At 45.3% G+C, this 13,740-nt stretch overlaps 1 protein-coding gene across 12 annotated transcripts in view; it reads left to right on the top strand.

The window, feature by feature from the left end:
* Window positions 1-13,740, top strand: part of MTOR (mechanistic target of rapamycin kinase) — a 212,797-nt gene that overhangs the window by 176,803 nt on the left and 22,254 nt on the right. For all 12 annotated transcript variants that reach the window (XM_040326325.1, XM_040326329.1, XM_040326326.1 and 9 more), the window contains 8 exons: window positions 1,809-1,931; window positions 4,963-5,145; window positions 7,378-7,512; window positions 7,594-7,768; window positions 8,943-9,078; window positions 9,167-9,314; window positions 9,395-9,517; window positions 13,000-13,082. In XM_040326325.1, the coding sequence (XP_040182259.1) occupies window positions 1,809-1,931; window positions 4,963-5,145; window positions 7,378-7,512; window positions 7,594-7,768; window positions 8,943-9,078; window positions 9,167-9,314; window positions 9,395-9,517; window positions 13,000-13,082 (1,106 nt within the window). The remainder of the gene's footprint in view (window positions 1-1,808; window positions 1,932-4,962; window positions 5,146-7,377; window positions 7,513-7,593; window positions 7,769-8,942; window positions 9,079-9,166; window positions 9,315-9,394; window positions 9,518-12,999; window positions 13,083-13,740) is intronic.

Consider the following 13,740-nt stretch of genomic DNA (forward strand, 5'->3'; position numbering starts at 1 on the left):
CACACACACACACACTGAAAAGGTACTGGAGAGGTGGGGCAGCTATAATCTTGGTATTTTTTTTAAAACCGATTTTTACATACTGTCCCTGGTTTTACTGAGGCTGGCAACCCTGATGGGGCCCCTTAGTGGCATGGGGCCCTCGGGCAGTGCCCGAGTGCCTGAATGGTCAGTCCGCCCCTGATACCTGTAGAACCTTCAAAGCTCGTGCTGTAACTGAGGGCGGCTCATGTTGTCAAAAGCTGGGAACCCAGAAGGAAGACTGAGGGAAGATGGAAGCCCCGGTGACAGCGCACTGCTGGAGGGCTCAGGTTTAAGGCTTTAAGTCTCGCATAATGTGCTAGTATGTGATGCATACTAGCACGTTGTGACATTGCCTTGCAGGGTGTTTTTTGTTTTTTCTAGCTGCGGTTCACTACAGCTGTGTTTACAACCACTTTAGGAATGTTATAAGAGCACTTCTTAAAGCGGGGGTTCACCCGCACATGACACTATTTCCCCTTAGATGGATGCTCGTTTTGTCTAGGGGAATCGGCTATTTGTTTTAAAATATGAGCCGTACTTACCGTTTACGAGATGCATCCTCTCCGTCGCTTCCGGGTATGGGCTGCGGGACTGGGCGTTCCTTCTTGATTGACAGTCTTCCGAGAGGCTTCCGATGGTCGCATCCATCGCGTCACGATTTTCCGAAAGAAGCCGACCGTCGGTGCGCAGGCGCAGTATAGAGCCGCACCGACGTTCGGCTTCTTTCGGCTACGAGTGACGCGATGGATGCGACCGTCGGAAGCCTCTCGGAAGACTGTCAATCAAGAAGGAACGCCGGCTCCAGAAGACCCATACCTGGAAGCGACGGAAGAAGATGCATCTCGAAAACGGGTAAGTACTGCTCATATTTTAAAACAACTAGCCATTCCCCTAGACAAAACGAGCATCCATCTAAGGGGAAAAGAGGAAAAAAAACACAAATGGGTGAACTCCCGCTTTAAGCGTATGTACATAGGTGATGACATCCTGTCAGTCGATGATCGGGAGTACTGCTTACATTTCTCAAACTATGTGCAGTATGATTGGTTGTTATGGGTCCAATGGCACCTAAAGGATTTCACTGATTTTGTAACATGTTTCCCTCAATTTGTAGTCCGGCTCTCTTCAGGTTATATTTAAAACCAGGGCTTTTTTTCAGGGGGAACTTGGGGGAACTGAGTTCCAGCATCTCTGGCTCAGACCCTTTGGTGCCTGCTCACCACAATCACCTGTAAACACAGAAGTCTGGTTTCTGTGTTTACAAGTGACAGCTCTGCACTCTGTGTGTAACCCTCCTGAACTCTGCACTCTGTATGTAATGCAATCCTGATATTTAATGCCCCTTTAAGACCCTTCTACTGTTTGTGAAATTTGAATGGAGTCGTGGTCGAGTTCCTGCACCTATTTTTTGAGAAAAAAAGCTCTGTTTAAAACCCTCAGTGATATGTAGCTTGTTCAGTTTCGGACACATCTGCTTCTCCCTTGCTGTGTGAGTAATTGTGGGTTTTTTTTTTTTTGGGGGGGGGGGGGGGGTTTCCATTATTGGTCTGGGCTGACCTTCTGTTTTACGTTTTGTGTTTATGTACGGGACTGTTTAACTATCCCCATGGATCCTCATTATAATCATGGATGAGAATTCCTCCTTATGAACGTGAGGCCTTTTGGTATAGGATCCGCACCGCACGGGTGACCTTTACCCACTGTGGCGGAATTGGCGCACATGTGGGTGGATTGTCTGTTTTTTTTTTTTTTTTTACTTTTAATTGTTGTTTTCTGTTCCCCAGGCTCTCATCTATCCTCTTACCGTGGCCTCCAAATCGACAACCACAGCACGCCACAACGCGGCCAATAAGATCCTGAAGAACATGTGTGAGCACAGCAATACGCTTGTACAGCAGGCCGTGATGGTATGTCTCAATGCCAAATGGTCATCCTGAACTTTGATTTTCACTTAATCTAATCTTTTTTCCTTCTTGTAGAACATGACATCATCCGTATGTAACTTGTATACTGTAGATAATTCCTTGACTGCTGTTTCCCCCCCTCTGGGTTTTACTTGATTTAGAAAAATCACACTAAATGAATCCCTTGCTGTATGTTAACACAGAACAGTTCATTCTGCAACAGCCACAGACTCTTAGCCAGATTCAGATAGACTGGATTACTTTTGCGGCGGCGTAGCGTATGGCATATACGCTACGCCGCCGTAAGTCAGAGAGGCACGTGCTGTATTCACAAAGCACTTGCCTCCTAAGTTACGACGGCGTAGCGTAAATGGGCCGGCCTAAGCGCGCCTAATTCAAATCTGGAACAGGGGGGCGTGTTTTATGTGAATGATTGGTGACCCGACGTGATTGACGTTTTTAACGAACGGCACATGCACCGTCCGTGGACATATCCCAGTGTGCATTGCTCCAAAGTACGCCGCAAGGACGTATTGGTTTCGAAGTGAACGTAAATTACGTCCAGCCCCATTCACGGACGGCTTGCGCAAACGACGTAAAATTTTCAAATTTCGACGCGGAACGACGGCCATACTTAACATTGACTAGGCCAGCTATTTGTTTGACTAACTTTACGCAGGAAAAAGCTGTACAAAAATGCGCCGGGCGCACGTACGTACGTTTCTGAATCGGCGTATCTAGTCATTTGCATATTCTACGCCAAACTCAACGGAAGCGCCACCTAGCGGCCAGTGTAAATATGCACCTAAGATACGACTTACGCCGCTCGTATCTTAGCTTAATTTAAGCGTATCTGGTTTCCAGAATACGCTTAAATTTGGGACGGCGTCGATTCAGAGTTACGACGGCATATCTACATCTGAATCTAGCTATCTGTATATAATCGTTTAGATAAAGCCCCCTGCTCTTATTTCCACGCCGCGTTTTTTTTTTTTTTTTTTCTTCTCTCCTTACTGTCTTTAGCTGCAGGATAGAGATGGGGGAGCCTCCCTAATGTCCCACAATGCCAATGTATTACTCTTTTGGACCCATCATTTTCGTTTTAATCCGTACAGCTGTCGTTCGAAAATGCAATACAAATACATTACAACACATGACATCACTTCCGACATCACTTTCATTCTGTCGTACGAGAATTTTTGTGACTTTAGTAAACTCTTCAGATTCGATCTGAGATTAGCATGCAAAAAAAAAAAACGGAAGATTATTCGTCCAATAATCTCATCGTGTGTACCGGGCATTCATGTGCCCAATGAAAATAGTAAAAAAATCAGCGCAATATACAGGTAAAACACAATCAGCAGCTATGCACTAGGATTCAATTTATAAATTCCTTAAGAGTCAATGTAAAGTAGATAGTGCAGCGCTAGAGGAAAAGTCCAAACAAAGATCATCCAGGTGATTCTCTTATAAGTGACTGACAATATGAGGCATGCAGGTGATATAGCGTGGGTTAGCAGGAGACCTCCACCAATAGTAACAATGGCCGCTCACCTCACTGATAATAAAAAATCGCTTTCCCATAAGGGTCAATCCCAGGCATGTAACAGCATAATCCAAGCAGGAAAGGAATACATCTCAGGTAATATCAGCATGGATGGCAGATCTCAAGTAATATCAGCATGGATAGCAGCCATGGAATCCGATGTAAGAAAAACAAAACATAGTGTTTCTCCGCAATAACCAATATAACATTTAATAGTGAAAATACACTTACATAAAAAGCACTATATCCAGTGCTAGGAATCAAATGCAAACAAAAACGCACAGCATGGTCCGATAGATGGCAGCGGGTGACGTCACGTACTTCCCTACCAAACGTTGCGTCCCAGGGGCGGGACGACTTCAGCGGATGTCACATTTTTTATTATCAGTGAGGTGAGCGGCCATTGTTACTATTGGTGGAGGTCTCCTGCTAACCCACGCTATATCACCTGCATGCCTCATATTGTCAGTCACTTATAAGAGAATCACCTGGATGATCTTTATTTGGACTTTTCCTCTAGCGCTACACTATCTACTTTACATTCATGTGCCCAAGTTTGAAGCTTCCTGGGACATTGTTGACAAAAGGTATACTTTTTCTGAGCTTTTTATTTGGCACGATTGCTTCATTACGCTGGTTAAACTTAAATAAAAATAACCTTGGGATAGTATTAGAGGCTGCCATTGCTGACTTGATAAAGAAAGTTCTAAGGCTGTCAGCCTCATCCCTCTTTTGCAACTTTATTCACTGACAAGCATATTTATACCAAGTGTCAGAAAACGTAGGCTACTTTCACACTGAAAGCGCCCGGCGTTGGTGGTAAAGCACCGCTAATTTTAGCAGCGATTTTCGGATGCTAGTGGGGCGGTGCTGTCGAAGCGCTTTGCAGGCACCTCAGCAGTGCTGCCCATTCTTTTCAATGGGCAGGGCGTTTTTGGAGCAGTGTATAACTGCTCCCAAACCACCCCAAAGATGCTGCTTGCAGGACTTTTCAGAGTGTCCCGCAAGCGCACCACCCACCCCAGTGTGAAAGCCCTCAAGTTTTCACACTGGGGTAGCATGTGAGGCGTTTTTCGGGCGATTTACAGGCGCTATTTTTAGTGCTTAAATAGAGAAAATATGTATCAATACGCAGAGTGGTGCTGCGGATACATAGGGATAATAAAACGTGCCACGTCCTAATATAATTGAAAAAAGAACAACAAAGGGCCAGTCATGGACTTTAAAGGCACGGTTAAACACGGAAAAAGGGGTCTTAAAGTGGAACATTATGTAAATGTAAAAAAATGGGCGATCAGGCAAGATTTTTAATGCAGGAGAGATGTCCTTTGTCACTGTCCACTCCTGTACAGTGAGCTTGCACACAATGCCAAAGCCAACTGAACTCCTGCATATGTGTGTAAATGAAACTTCGCTTTAAGTTCTTATTTTTCTATGGCATACAAGTGCCAGTCTCCATAATACTTTTGCTGCTTTTTGTAATGCTAGGTAAGTGAGGAGCTGATCCGCGTGGCCATTCTCTGGCACGAGATGTGGCATGAAGGCCTGGAGGAGGCATCACGCTTGTACTTTGGTGAGAGGAACGTGAAGGGGATGTTTGCTGTGCTCGACCCTCTTCATGCCATGATGGAAAGGGGACCTCAGACCCTGAAGGAGACGTCTTTCAATCAGGTGCGTTTTTTTTTTTCATGACTTTGTTATAGCATGGACATCACAGTTAAAAGGACTCCAGGCAGAACAGTTCCATACCATTTTTATTGTTACAGAACAGTTCCATACTATTCTAGTGTTACAAAGCAATACATTAAACAAAGTACAAACCTCTCTTGAAACAATTACATTTGCATTTATCTGTAATATTTTATTCTATTAGAAAAGTTCCAGTCTGTTAAAAAAAAAAAAAAGTCTGCAGCTACATATACTGTAGCTGTTGGCTTTTAATATAAGGACACTTACCTGTCCAGGGATCCCGCAATGTCATCAATCGGCTTCGGGTGCAGGGGTCGGCATCTGTAGTAAGGGAGTCAGAAAGTAACTGTCACTGCATGTTTCCTACTGTGCATGTGCGAGTTGCGCTGCTCTTTCTGTTGCCCAGAAGGCAGCAGGGGGAAGGAGGAGGGGCAGGAAATGTCATAGATCGACAAGCGGCGATCTTACCCAGAAGTGGGAGCTGTTACCTGTCAAAACCAGGTCCCCCCCACCAAAGTGTCAAATGTGGCAGTGGAGTGGGTGCCAACAAGTGGAGCCTTCCCCTTTTGGGTTGGAACTCCACTTTCAATGTCCATTTTTCCCTAAATGCCAACTGAAATGTAAAATTAGACAATAAGGCCCCTTTCACATAGGACTGGCTCCAATTTGAGTAGCTGGTATTTTTCCACTGATTTCCTGTTGCTCAAAGCAGGCAGATGACAGGTCCGTGTCTGCTCAGTTTTTGCAGAGCAGACACGGACAGAGCCCGCTCTGCTCTATGGGAGGCAGGGAGTAAACGGAGGACACGGCTGTCCTATAACCCACTTAGACAGAAGGGTTAAGATTATAGATAGGTGGGTCACAGGTCCATAGGGGTGAGTGGACTGTCTGGTCAGGTTCACCTGAAAAACTGACAGGCAGACCTGATTGGACCCCTCGTGTAAAAAGGGGACCACGACTGCCCTCACTGGCTGTTATAGATTAGGACCAAGACTGCCCTCACTGGCTGTTATAGATTAGAAGAAAAGAGTAGAATCCTACCTGCAGCTTATACCATATTGTGTTGTGTAGATAGGCAGATTCAGGTATAGTCCTTTCAAGGTGTGAAGTTGAGACTTCCTTGAGCAATACGTTTTTCCTTAAAAAATGTTAGACATCTAGTTGACACTGTTGAAGCCAGCAGCACCGACGTGGGAAAACCATTACCAATAGCAGGCCATTGTTTTTTTGGGAGGAATTTCCTGTGTGCCCATAGGTCCTCAATAATGGTAATAATTTTAAAGAAATCATTAAAAATATATGGACTGCCATCGCTGTCCTATTCCTGAATGTGCGGCAAGGGCCTGTGTTGACAGACTTTGGACTTCTGTCAATAGCATTACTGGCATTTGTCTATGGGCTCTTTCATACGGGCGGCCCATTCAGGTCCGCCTGCCACTTTTTTAGGCAGGCCTGAACGGGCGCTCCGTGCTCCTCTATGGAGCCGCGGATGTCAGCGGTGACATGCACGCTGACATCCGCTCCGATCCGCCAAAGTGTGACGGAGGAAAAACCTGCTTTTCCATCCGTCTGGCGGATCGGATGAACAAGGACAGACGGTCCGTGTTCATCCGATCCCCCCCCCCCCCCCATAGGGGAGAGCGGAGAAAAGACAGGGCGGTCCCTGCACAGTGTGCAGGGACCGCCCTGTCATCCGCCAGCTCAGCGGGGATCAACTGAGCGATCCCCCGCTGAGCAAGCGGAGGATCCGCCCAGTGTGAAAGGGGCTTAAGATGCATCTCACACAGGGAGGCTGCGATGTTCTCAACCCAGGTAAACTCTGAGGGTTACTGAGGGTGGACACCTGCAGCAGGAGGCGATGAGCTAACAGGGGTAACCGATTAGTGCATGTACCTTGCTTGGGGGGGTCAGCTATCAGGAGGCACCGTCACCCCACCCTAAATGAGAAAGTGGCAGCTTTTTTATAGGACGCTGACACCCCGTCGCTATACAGATCACTAGTTATGATATCACTATCTGTATTCATGTTCTGTGTCAGTGACCTAATCAGTATTATATTAAGAAACGGCTTGACAAACAGAATTTTTAGGAGTTTTTATGTGATCTAAAGATTGGAGAATTGTCATCATTTGGATGCTCTGTAACCTCCTTATGTATGTTCTCGATTCTCCCTCTGCCGCCATCACATGACTACTTTTTCTTCCTACCCCGAAGGCCTATGGGAGAGATCTGATGGAAGCTCAGGATTGGTGTCGAAAGTACATGAAATCTGGAAATGTGAAAGATCTGACCCAGGCCTGGGATCTGTATTATCACGTCTTCAGAAGAATCTCCAAGCAGCTTCCACAGGTACATACATTGGATGTTGTCTGCACTTTGACGTAGCTGTGGTTTGTTTCTTTTGGTATTAAATAGCATTGTGTATTCCAGCTAACTTCCCTGGAGCTTCAATACGTCTCACCCAAGCTGCTCATGTGCCGAGATCTGGAGCTAGCTGTGCCAGGAACATATGACCCCAATCAACCAATAATACGTATCCAGTCTATAGCGCCTTCCCTGCAAGTCATCACCTCCAAGCAGAGGCCAAGGAAACTGACACTAATGGGTGCGTATTCCTTTTTACTTGGCCATATCTTTTACATATATGCATTATTCTTACTCTAATAAAGGGCAGCCTATAATGGTTTCTTCTCTCTCTGTAGTGCAACGCTTTAGTGTGAAAGCCCTCGGACTTTCACACTGAAGACAATGGAGCAGCACTTTTTGGGGCAGATTTCAGGCGCTATTTTTAACGCTTTAGCACCTGCAATATGCCCTCAGTGTGAAAGGGGTCTTGAACACAAAAATGTGTTTGAAGCATCTTTTGTAAAATTCAGAGCTTTAAAAATAGTAGGATTGCCATGCCAATGGTTTTGGCGGCCCAAACAATTTGCTTCATTGTAGAAATCTAAGGTAAATATCTAACGTGTCGCTTTGTTTGTATGGTTCCCCTTCATCGGGACTTGAAAAGCTTCTTGACAGTAAAAAAACACGGGGTCTTCTGAGTGTTTTAGGGGCCTGATCAGTAATGATCCGCCTCCGTGTGTCCGTAAGCTCAGCGGGGATCCTCCGTAAAATCCCCGCTGAGCCGTCGGATGACAGGGCGGTCTCCGCACACTGTGCAGGGACCGCCCTGTCTTTTCTCCGCTCTCTGGGGATCGGATGAACACGGGGACCGTGTGTTCGTATTCACCCGATCCGATCCGCAGACTGAAGAAAAAAAAAGGGTTTTCTTCCGTCTGCAAAATCGGATCTTTGCAGAGGCGGGTGATTACGGGTGTCAGCGGATGTTCATCCGCTGACACCCGCAATCACATAGGGACCAATGTATGTCCCTTTTTCATCCGCAAACGGATGGATGAAAAAGCGGACATACGGTCCGCACGTCTGAAAGGGGCCTTAGAAGACGTTGGGTAAAATGCCCCTTCTTTCAGAAGCTGGTCAAATGATCTAAATATTCAGATGCACGCACCACTTGTGACTGGTTCTCTTTAGGACAGTTGATAAATGAGGTCAACAAACTGAATTTTAGAATAGAAAAACATGTATGTGAGAGTCCGTGGGGCTGTACAACCCAAGACTATACAAACAAATTGAAGAATTTCTAACCAAGGGTTTTTTAGGCAGCGAAATGTTTATAAAAAAAGATAATTGAGTAAAAATCATTTATTAAGTCAAAAATAAATTCAGATATACAATAAACTGAATTTTGACCCTGTATCTTCATTTCACCCCTGCAGGAAGCAACGGCCATGAATTCATGTTTCTGCTGAAGGGGCACGAGGACCTGCGCCAGGATGAGAGAGTGATGCAACTTTTTGGTCTTGTGAACACACTGTTGGCAAATGATCCGGCATCTCTGCGGAAAAATCTCAGGTACCGTCCTTTGGTATCCTCTGAATTGGGCAGCATTGGTTGATGAGAAACTGCATTCAAGTGACAATGTTTTGGTTTGTCCCCCCAGCATCCAGAGATATGCGGTCATCCCTCTGTCTACAAACTCGGGTCTCATTGGTTGGGTTCCGCACTGCGACACCCTGCATGCTCTGATCCGAGACTATCGAGAGAAAAAGAAGATACTGTTGAACATAGAACACCGCATCATGCTGAGGGTAAACCACAGATCTCCATAGGTGGATAATTATGTACGTCATAAGAGAGGGAGGGAGCTAATCATATTTTCTGCCCACAGATGGCACCGGATTATGACCATCTGACCCTCATGCAGAAGGTGGAGGTGTTTGAACATGCTGTGAATAATACTGCCGGGGATGATCTTGCCAAGCTGCTCTGGTTAAAAAGCCCTAGCTCAGAGGTAAGAATGCAGTGCCAGAACACAGAGGAGTTATGCTCAAATTATACAGGAACAGTAAAAACTCATTAGGGGGGATGCAGCTATCATTTGAGCCGTTGTTTCTATTCCCCTAGCTTCCCCACTAGAAAGATCCTAGGGTTACCAATATTCATAAAAATTGCCTCAATTTCTGCCTTCAAAAGTGCAGACCAAGTGTTCCCAGGTTCCCAGCTCCACCTTCCGTACTATACAGCAAGTACTGAGCAATTTGAAGAGCGGTTGCAGTGCTTTGCAGAAACAGAGAGAGAGCCTGTTTAAATTTGGGCAAGAGGCAGTGTTAAAGCGGTAGTTCACCCTCACTCACATGATTTTACCATCGAGACAGGCATTGTAGCGCGAGCTACAGTATGCCTGTCCCGATTTTTTTTAACCCCGGACTCACCTTGTAATCGTACATAGAAGATTTCGGCTCCTGCGGGGAATGGGCGTGCCTATGGAGACGGAGGATGATTGACGGCCGGCCCTGGCACGTCACTCTCCCCGAAGACAGCCGGAGTAGGTCTCGGCTCTTCACGGCGCCTGCGCACAGGCTATGCGCAGGCGCCGTGAAGAGCCAAGCCTATTTCGGCTATTTCCGGAGAAGCGTGGCGCGCCAGAGCCGGCCGTTAATCATCCTCCGTCTCCATAGGCACGCCCATTCCCCGGTATCTTCGATGTACGAGTACAAGGTGAGTACGGGGGTAAAAAAATCGGGACAGGCATACTGTAGCTCGCGCTACAATGCCTGATTTTATGGTAGAAGGAAAAAAATTTTTTTACGTAAAACACGCCCCCTCATCCTCATTTGAATTAGGTGCGCTTACGCCGGTCCCATTTACGTTACGCCGCCGTAACTTAGGAGGCAAGTGCTTTGTGAATACAGCACTTGCCTCACTTACGATGGCGTAGCGTAAATACGATACGCCGCCGCAAAGATACACACAGCTACCTAAATCCAGCTATTGATGTTTAAAACGTTTTTTTTGCTAGAAAATTACTTAGAACCCCCAAACATTATATATTGTTTTTTTTTTTTTCCAACACCCTAGAGAATAAAATGGCAGTCATTGCAATACTTTTTGTCACACCGCATTTTCCCATCAGTCTTACAAGCGCACTTTTTTTTGGGGGGGGGGGGGAATCACTTTTTTGAGTTAAAAAATAAGACAACAGTAAAGTTAGTTAGCCAAATTATTTTTTTTATATTGTGAAAGATAATGTTACGCCGAGTAAAATGATACCCAACGTGTCACGCTTCAAAATTGCGCCCGCTTGTGGAATGGCGACAAACCTTTACAGAGGAGGTCTTGGGCTAGAATTATTGCTCTAACGATTGCGGCGTTATCTCACTTGTGCGGTTTGAACAGCGTTTTCATATGCAGGCGCTACTCACGTATGCGTTCGCTTCTACGCACAAGCTTGTAGGAACGGGGTGCTTGGAAAAAAAAAATGTTTTGTTTGTTTTCTTATTTTTTTTACTTAATTATATTTATTTTTACACTGTTTTAAAAAAAAAAAAGGGTCACTTTTATTCCTATTACAAGGAATGTAAACATCCCTTGTAATAGAAAAAAGCAAGACAGGTCCTCTTAAATATGAGATCTGGGTTCTAAAAGACCTCGCATCTCATATTTAGACTAAAATGCAAAAAAAAAAATAAAAAAAAATTGTCATTTGAAAAAATGACGACAAAAAAATGTGCCTTTTAAGATGCATGGGCGGAAGTCATGTTTTGACGTCGCTTCCGCCCTGCCCTGCTATGGATACGGGTGGGGCCATCTTCCTCTTTTATTTCCCATCAAAGGTAAAGCATAATGGGATAGTATGCGTCGCATGGTAGCCCATTATGTGTCACTCTACCGAAGCCTGAGATGTCACCGCTGTCCCCTGTGCAGGAAGCGTCCATTCTTCATCCATCTTCATTTCAGGGCCGCGGACTCCGGCTCTGTGACGGGAGCCCAATGTGCGCGGGAGCCGTGAGTCACGGCATGACCACTTTAGAAATGGCTCATCGTGCCCTTTCTAAAGTATACATCGGCGCATGTGTAGAAGACGTCGGCGTACAATGACATTGTAAAGATCTTCTAAATCGTGTAGGTTTAGGAGATCTTTCCAGCACCTACAGGTAAGCTTTAATATAGGCTTACCTATAGGTGAAAGTGGTGGTACGGAGTTTACAACCACTTTAAAAACAAAATGGTTTTACGTGCGTAACTTCAGTCTGAACACAATACTTTGTTTACTCTGTAGTGACAGTACTGTCAATACGAACAAATCTCCTGCGCAAAAGTGTGATGGCCTGGTAAGGATGTAGTCGATGGCTCCACATTGCTGGGATATTGATCCAAGACTTGCTGCCCTCTAGGACTAGGGGACGTCCTGAAACCACTACAAGAAACAAACGTTATATGTTTCATTAAGACCCCTTTCACACTGGGGGGTGCTTTTCGGGCATTTTAGCGCTAAAAAGAGTGCCTGAAAAGCGCCCTCAAGCCACTGCAGTGTAAAGTCTGAGTGCTTTCACACTGGGGTGGTGCACTTGGAGGACAGGAAAAACAGTCCTGCAAGCAGCATCTTTGGGGCGGTATGAAAGCAGTGTATACACCGCTCCTCCACCACCCTTGCCCGTTAAAATGAATGGGCATTGTCTGCAAAGCGCTTCGGCAGTGCCGCAACGCGGGTGCTTTTAACCCTGTCCTTTCCCGCTAGCGGGGGTTAATGGCAGCCAAAAAGCGCTGGTAGTTTTAGCGGCGCTTTACCGCTACCGCCGACACCGCCCCAGTGTGAAAGGGATCTAAATTTTAAAATCGACATATAGTATATTTGGAAACGTATAGGAGTTAAAACCGATGATTTAAAAAATGTAAATATTGTGTGATAATTTTTTAGGCTTGTGCACACTCTTGTTTTATTGTGGTGACAGAACTGCTTAGATCTCTATAGTAGATTTCAAATTCCATCCTAGTGCTAGAGAAGTATCGGGGGCCAGTGTAAAGCTGACCACACACTGATCAAAATTCAGAATTTTTATCAGTGTGGTCTCCCCCCCAATCAGCTTTTTCGATGAGATATTTTAAAAACTTTCCTTTCAATCAACGACTGCAGCCGTCGTGTTTTCTTTTTTTTTTTTATTTGGCTGCCTTACCTAAAAACACTAGTTGCCTGGCAGTTTGAGTTCAATACTTTGATTGGCAGACCCCATTGGAAGAATGTAGTTGATGCAGGTCACCTGACCCGTATTCTTTAAGATCAGTGACCATTGGATCAATATGTTAGGCAGGCTCCATTTTTAAATGGCAGATTATGCATTTATCTCATGACAGTTTTTCGTTACTGCATAAAGGGTCTCGTTTGTTTGAAATTGGAAGGTAATTGAAAAAGCACTGATCAATATATTGTGAAAAAAATGATTAAACACCACCATGCAGGATTCCTAGAAGTTCATATTTCATTTTATCTTTCAGGTCTGGTTTGACAGAAGAACAAATTACACCCGCTCTTTGGCAGTGATGTCCATGGTGGGGTACATACTTGGGCTTGGTGACAGGTAGGTGGCCTGGGTACAAGCTGTGCTATTGCAGGGTTTAGTACATGAGAGGGAGGGAGGGGTGGGGGAGGTTTATGGTCACTTGTAGTCCCAATTAGAAGCCTATGTGACAACACAGAAGCACAAATGAGATACAGGGTTAGAGCGTTGTCACCATGTGACAGGAAGTACCCAAGCAAGCTGCAAATATAAAGATATATAAAATGGCATTTGAAGTTACAATTGGTTGTTAAATCCTATATGGTGTTTTATATACTTGAGAATTCGAGTTCCGTGCCGAATAACTATATTCATTATTATAAGTATCTGGACATCATCTGGTTTCATTCCAAAATCAGCACTTCATATTCTCCTGCCTTTGCTGCTGTGAAAACAGTTTCACCTCTGGGAAGGCTTCATTAGGTGCCGGAACTTCTTGGGGGATTCTTCTTCCTTTTTAGCCATAAAATGGTGCAGTCAGCACTGAGGCTGAGCACTGTTGGCAGGCTTGCTGTTGGCTTTTTAACCACTTGCTAACCACGCTATAGCAACATGACGGCTACAGTGCGGCCAACCAGTTCTTGAAGGGCGTCATATAATGTCCTGCCTTGATCACGCCGCTGCGGCACGCTCCCACCATGCTTGGTGATCGCTGTCTGTCTCTCTCTTGGACACAGGT

This window comes from Rana temporaria, chromosome 10 (assembly GCF_905171775.1).
Source record: "Rana temporaria chromosome 10, aRanTem1.1, whole genome shotgun sequence".
In the NCBI taxonomy this organism is placed as follows: Eukaryota; Metazoa; Chordata; class Amphibia; order Anura; family Ranidae; genus Rana; species Rana temporaria.